General features: G+C 38.0%; 1 protein-coding gene across 1 annotated transcript in view; it reads left to right on the top strand.

Annotated features, from left to right (window-relative positions):
- Positions 1 to 6,941, top strand: part of CUTC (cutC copper transporter) — a 28,086-nt gene that overhangs the window by 10,401 nt on the left and 10,744 nt on the right. Inside the window, exons 4-5 of the mRNA XM_003787271.3 lie at positions 2,706 to 2,915; positions 3,598 to 3,633. Of these exons, the coding sequence (XP_003787319.1) occupies positions 2,706 to 2,915; positions 3,598 to 3,633 (246 nt within the window). The remainder of the gene's footprint in view (positions 1 to 2,705; positions 2,916 to 3,597; positions 3,634 to 6,941) is intronic.

Raw genomic sequence — 6,941 nt, 5'->3', positions numbered from 1 at the left:
TTTTTTTTTTTATTTCTGGTTATGCTGTTCCTTGGTGTAGTTTTCTTTATGTTTCTTCATGTGCACATTTATACTTTTTATCATGTTTGGAATTTTTTCAGTATTCTATGTTCACTACTCCTTCCTTCAGAGACTTTAGTTTTTCTTATATTAAACTATTCGAAATTGTCACTAATGAGCTACTCTTTTTCTCTCTAGTGCTTCTTCTTAACTTTTTTGAACATATGGAATAAAGTAATAATAGCTGTTTTAAAGACCTTCTCTGCTAATTTTAACATCTGTATCTGTTCTTGGTTTGTTTCACTTGATTGATTTAATACCTAATGATGTATCTTACTTTTCTACCTGGATTTTATTTTACTTATTTATTTATTTTTGAGACAGAGTCTCACTATGTCACCCTTAATAGAGTGCTATAACGTCACAGCTCACAGCAACATCAGACTCTTGGGCTCAAGTGATTCTGTTGCCTCAGCCTCCCAAATAGCTGGGACTACAGGGGCCTACCACAGCACCTGGCTATTTCTTTTTGTTGTTGTTGTTGTTGCAGTTGTCATTGTTGTTTAGCAGGCCTGGGCGGAGGTCGAACCTACCTGCCTTGGTGTATGTGTTGGGTGCCCTACCCACTGAGCTACGGGCACTGAGCCTCTACCTGGATTTTAATTTTACTTTATAAAACAGCGGATATTTTTATATTCTTATAAATACTCTTTGAATTGTAGGTTACTTGGAAACAGTTTGGTCCTTTTGGGTCTTCTTGTTAAGATTTGTTAGACAAATCTGGAGCTAATTATTCCCCACTATTAGGCAAAACCCTTCTGTGCACTGTACCTAGTGCCCATGAATCTTGAAGTTTTCCTATCTGACTAATGGAAACAGGCATTATTCTTGGCACAGTGTGAATGACAAGCACATTATTTCTAATCTTCTTCAGTGGTTCTTTCCCAGGCCTTGTGTAATTTCTTTTTTAAATTGAGACAGTCTCATTTTGTTGCCCTTGGTAGAGTGCTATGGCGTTATAGCTCACAGGAACCTCAAACTTGGGCTCAAGCTATTTTCTTGCCTCAGCCTCTTTAGTAGTTAGGACTACAGGCACCTGCCACAATGCCTGGCTATTTGTTTATTTGTTAGTTTTAAGCAGCCCCGGGCTGGGTTTGAACCCACTAGCCCTGTGTACGATGCTTGTGCCCTAACCACTAACCAAGGGACACCAAGCCACCTTTCCATGCATGCATAGTCAGTATTCAGCTGAATATTAAAGGGTGTTCTCTATAGATCTCCAGAGTTCTCTTCCCTCTCTATGCTGTCTGCAAACTTTAGCTGCCTTGGTTTCCCTGAACTCTAAACTTTGTCTCTGCAACTTAGGAAATTTTCTGGACTCTACCTGGGTTCTTCTTTTCTGGGCTGTAGCCTGTAAATTGTCAGGGGAGCAAACTGGGTCAATTGTAGAGCTCACCTCATTTGTTTCCCATCTTTCAAGGATCTTTGTCCTCCATTACTTGATGTCTAATGTCTTATAAACCATTGTTTCATGTAGTTTGTCTGGCTTTTTTTGGCTATTATAGGCGGGAGGGTAAATCCAGTCACTGTTGATGCTGTCTTGGCCAAAAGCAGAAGTCCTTGTATAAGCGTTTGACTCCTAAGTTATGCTATTCCGAGGTTGAAGATACCATCATTTAGTATAAAATGTTTGTATGTGCAGTAGGCCTTTGGAATTTTCACACTGAAGGAGGGCATTTCTGTCCATTCTAAAATCTCTAGAACATATCTGTAAATTTGAGTACAGTCTACTTTTAGCATCATCAATCATGATTAATTACTTGGTTTGGGCATACTACCATCCGCTGCAAAATTGGGGTTCTCTTGGCAAAGACAAAAACAAATTTATATTGGGTAAACAACTAATGGTGCTTGTCACAGGGCTTGTATGTTTCTGAGTTAGCTATGTGGTTGTGTCATATTTGCATACTTTTATTCCTAGGTTTTTACATAAAATAGCAAAGAAGTAGGACTTTGCTCCCTTTCACATAGCTTTTTCAAAAAGGGTTTTGCTAAATTTCTTTGGCTATTAAAAATACATAAACTCTGGAACTATTTAGCCATGTCTATAGTAGGCTTTAACTAGAGCTATAATCAGAAAGAAGAAACTGGATTTTGAGAATAGTACACTGGAAGAACATTGAACCTGGTAGTTATTACTCTTTCAAATGTCACATACCAGTAAAAGATTTCTGAATTGTAAGGATTTTTTGTTGAGTCAACTGAAAGATGCTTTTAAATAGCATTATCTTCTATTTTCTGAATTGCTTTTTGGCTGGGTGTGGTGACTTGTGCCTGTAACCCCAGGTCTTTGGGAGATAGAGGTGGGAGGCTCACTTGAGGCCAGGAGTTTGAATACAGGCAATGTAGCAAGACCTCATCTTTTAAAAAAATTATTTTTTAATTGACTGGTTATGGTGGTGCACTTTTGTAGTCTTGGCTACTTGGGGGCTAAGACTGGAGGACAGCTTGAGCCCAGGAGTTTGCAGGGAAATATGATCAGTCACTGCACTATAGCATGAGTGACAGCACAAGACCCAGTCTCAAATAAATATAAATACATACATAGATACTTATTCTTTATAATTAATGATCAGTAGTATTTTATTGACTTCCTTGAGCTTTTAGTTCATATTTCAATTTTAGTCTGCTTTCTGTTCTTATAGGTGTCCTTCAAGTAGTGAAGCAGAGTGTCCAGATCCCGGTTTTTGTGATGATTCGACCACGTGGAGGTGATTTTTTATATTCAGATCGTGAAATTGAGGTGATGAAGGCTGACATTCGTCTTGCCAAGCTCTATGGTGCTGATGGTTTGGTGTTTGGGGCATTGACTGAAGATGGACACATTGACAAGGAGCTGTGCATGTCCCTTATAGGTAAGAATTTGTATCTAAGACCTAAAAGCACACCTAGTAATAATTGTATTTATGTTCCTAGTATAGAAAAACATCATCACAAAACTGACTTTTCAGTCATACCTACAGCCACTTATACTAAACTTAAATATTTTAAACAGTAGTGATTTAGATGTTTGGGGTAGAGGGCATGTGTAGCAAAGCCCTCCTAACTCTCCTCAGTTGCTATAGATCAGGTTTAGCTACTATTCCTATAGAATTTAAGGGAAATTTACCTTGCTTCCTTTAATCACTGCATCAAAAACTTCAAAAGCTATTGTCATTGGTGAGGATGGACCACTAAGTTGAGTGTTGTGGAGGGCATAGAAGCAAACCACCTATATTATTAGGCCAAAGTGTTTCTTGAATCTTCTCAGAGGGGCAAGAATAGATAGAATATTGTCCTCATAGTTTGCCAAATTATATAATTTTTATTTGGTGCCTCTAAAGCATGGATAACCATTTCTTAGATAAAAGTCAAAGATTTGTGGAAAGATAGGACATTTGCATTTATAAGGCTGACATTTTATTGTTATTTTAGTTTACTGTCTTTACTTGTTAGAAGAAGAAACTATTAAAAAGTTTCACCTGTCATGGAGAATTCTATATATAGTAAACAGTAATAACATCTTCATTCATGTTGTATGTGACTTTCTTTTTATAGCTATATGCCGTCCTCAGCCAGTCACTTTCCACCGTGGTGAGTCATTTCTGTTTTAGTTCTATTGAGTGATGTTAGTTTTTTTCTAATTTCACTAACTCCCACAACCTTTTATTTTGTGGACTACAATTTATAGTTAAAGTGTTACCAATTGTTTTCTTCGATCTTGTGGCTAAAAATTGTAAATTTTTAAAATATACAATTTCTAAAGAATTTGAAGCCTTATGAAAAGTTGTTGGTAGGATATGATAGAGGGAGAGTATAAGCACTGCTTCCAAGTTCATATGCCTATGACAGCATTCCAAGTAATAAGCATGGAATTCTTTTTAAGATTATGTTAGGTCATGGTGGTGCCCATAGCTCAGTGGGTAGGGCCCCAGCCACGGATACCAATGCAGGCAGGTTTGAACCCAGCCTGGGCCTGCTAAACAACAATGACAACTGCAACAAAAAAAATAGCCAGGCATTGTGGTGGACACCTGTAATCCCAGCTACTTGGGAGGCTGAGGCAAGAGAATTGCTTAAGCCTTAGAGTTAAATGTTACTGTGAGCTGTGATGCCATGGCAGTCTACTAAGGGTGACAAAGTGAGACTCTATCTCAAAAAATTAAAAAATAAATAAAATAAATAAAAAATCATGTTGGATCATATGCAGCTCCCCCCAAAATAAATCATTGTGGCTGGTGAAATGAAACATTGCCTATCTTAAGCCAGACAAAATCATTCCTGCTGCTGGGGCTGAGGTCAGCTTTCTCAGATGTAGATATCCTAAGGGAAAAGTTGGTAGATAGAAGAAAGTTTGGGCCTTATTAGAAAGAGAAAGAAGAAGTAGATGCTAGTCAAGTAATGTACAAAATTACTTTTCATTATTGATAGCTTGTCTGCTTCAGAATGGTTTTTGGAAGTACCTGATATTTTCATATAAAATACTTCCTATCAAAAATTCCTGTCAAAGCCTGGGCACAGTGGCTCATGCCTATAATCCTAGCACTCTGGGAGGCCTCGGTTTGTGGATTGCTTGAGCCTCAGGAGTTCAAGACCAGCTTGACCAAGAGGGAGACCCCATCTCTACTAAAAATTGAAAAGCTAACCAAGCATTGTGGCACATGCCTGTAGTCCCAGCTAGTTAGGAGGCTGAGGCAAGAGGATTGCTCAAGTCCAAGAGATTGAGGCTATGTAAGCTATGATGCCACAGCACTCTACCCAGGGCAACAGAGTGAGACTCTGTCTCAAAAAAAAAAAAAAAATTCCTTCAAAAATTAGTTATAATTTTCATATTCTTTGGCCAAGTCTTGGTGAAATGGAGGAACAAATGTCTATTGCCTTCAGAGGGCATGCCATTGTACATGAAAAGAAAGATGTCTTCAAATTGTTTTTATACTTGATTTGTTTAAGAAGTTGTTTGATGTTTTTCTTCAGTGGTTGGCCCCCACACATACACATAGTGGGTTCAAACCTCGTTTGGGCCTGATTAACAACAAAAAGTATGAGTAAGCATTCAAAGATTAGTGTAAAAGTTGATACCAGCATCTATATTCATATATAGAAATTAGAAATAAAATATTTGTTAGTTTCTTTTTGAAATGTATGACACTGGCTTGGCACCTATGGCTCAAGCGGCTAAGGCGCCAGCCACATACACCTAAGGTGGCGGGTTTGAATCCCCAGCCTGGGCCCGCCAAGCAGCAATGATGGCTGCAACCAAAAAATGGCCAGGCATTGTGGTGGGCGCCTGTAGTCCCAGCTACTTGAGAGGCTGAGGCAGGAGACTCGCTTGAGCCCAGGATTTGGAGGTTGCTGTGAGCTGTGATGCCACAGCACTCTACCCAGGGGGATAGCTTGAGGCTCCGTCTGAAAAAAAAAAAAAAAATGTATGACACTACCAGAAAACTGTTCTCTTTGGCTTGCTATTAGCAATCTTAAAACCTGGCAGTAACTAAATGGTGTAGATTGCTTAAAAACCACTACTTTGAGGCTAGCTACTCCCCTGAAGAGTTACAAACATGAATAGCAGTTTAATTAGTGAATATTTATCTGAAAAATATATCATTTAAATATTTGACATGCTAAATTATTCAAAAACTAAATCAGCCATATAGAATGTGGGGTTTTTTGTTTGTTTTTAAACCAAGAAAATAAATTCAAATTTCTGGTGTTTTCTTTTTCTTCAATAAGCTTAATAAAAATATTTCATGTTCTCAAAATTTGTACAAATTTTGAGTTCTACATTTTTTTCACTCATTTATTTAATGAGGTAGTATGATGGTATAATACTGGTAAGAAGATACTGCCACCAAAGATGGAAAGTCCTGCATAGTGATTTTTATGTGGGAGAAGCAAAGAATCAAAACTAAAATGCATCAGGTTTCCATAGATTTAACTTACATGGAGTCCTAACACCACATTTTAATGATGGGCAAACGATGGCAAAAGCTTTGTATTCCCATCATAAACTATAGATGAAAAGAGGAACTAAGGTTGTATCTAAGAGAGGTGATGATTCCAAAGAAAATTTTCAACATAAACTTGGAAGAGTTTTAGGTCCCGTTGCAGAAACAATGAATGTTTCCCCAGACCATGCATTTGGAGTTTATCTCTGTCCTGAGGAGTATGGAGTTAGTGATCTCATCCATAATAGACTCTTGGGTGAATATTTTCCAGGTAAGGATAGACTGAGCCCTGATTACAGCAGTTTCACATCCCTTGAAGAAAATTACTTACCAAAACTCTGACACTTTGTTGGCAGCCTTCAGGCACTATGATAAGAAGCAGAGATGGGATGATAAATAAAGCCTCCCTCCAGGAAGCTTGGGAGCAAGCCATCTTGCATTTAGATAAGCATCTGGACCACCTGTTTGATTAACTGTGATGTGGTCGTCTGATTAACTATCTAGGATTTGCAAATTTTTTTAATTGAAAAGTCAAAATGCTTCTTGAAGAGTATGAAGAAAAGGTCATTAGTAAAGGTAGAAAATCTGATTTTGCAAACCCTGCTGAGGCTAATGTTGAAGAATCTGAACCAACACTCCTGATAAAACCTAGAAATATTGTTGTAAAAGAATCAGGGAGATCAAAAAAGACTCTGGACATTTCCTACCATTATAACACAAGTTCTTGTGGGAGCCATTCCTCTACTTGCTACCTGATCTGTGGTGTTGCAGCCATTTGATCTGATATTTCTGCCCCCTGAATTCATTGCGTCAGTGAAAGAACTGACTATGGTGAATAGGGCAATGCTTATTCATTACAATATCCTACCATTATCACCCAGAAAAAAGTGTTTGAAAGAGAGTTCTTTTTTTTTTTTTTTGATACTGAGCCTCAAGCTGTCCCCCTGAGTAGAGTGC

This window comes from Otolemur garnettii, unplaced genomic scaffold (assembly GCF_000181295.1).
Source record: "Otolemur garnettii isolate 467f Iridium unplaced genomic scaffold, OtoGar3 scaffold00021, whole genome shotgun sequence".
Classification (NCBI taxonomy): domain Eukaryota; kingdom Metazoa; phylum Chordata; class Mammalia; order Primates; family Galagidae; genus Otolemur; species Otolemur garnettii.
Note: the sequence above shows the minus strand (reverse complement) of the source record. Positions and strands in the feature narration are given on the sequence as shown.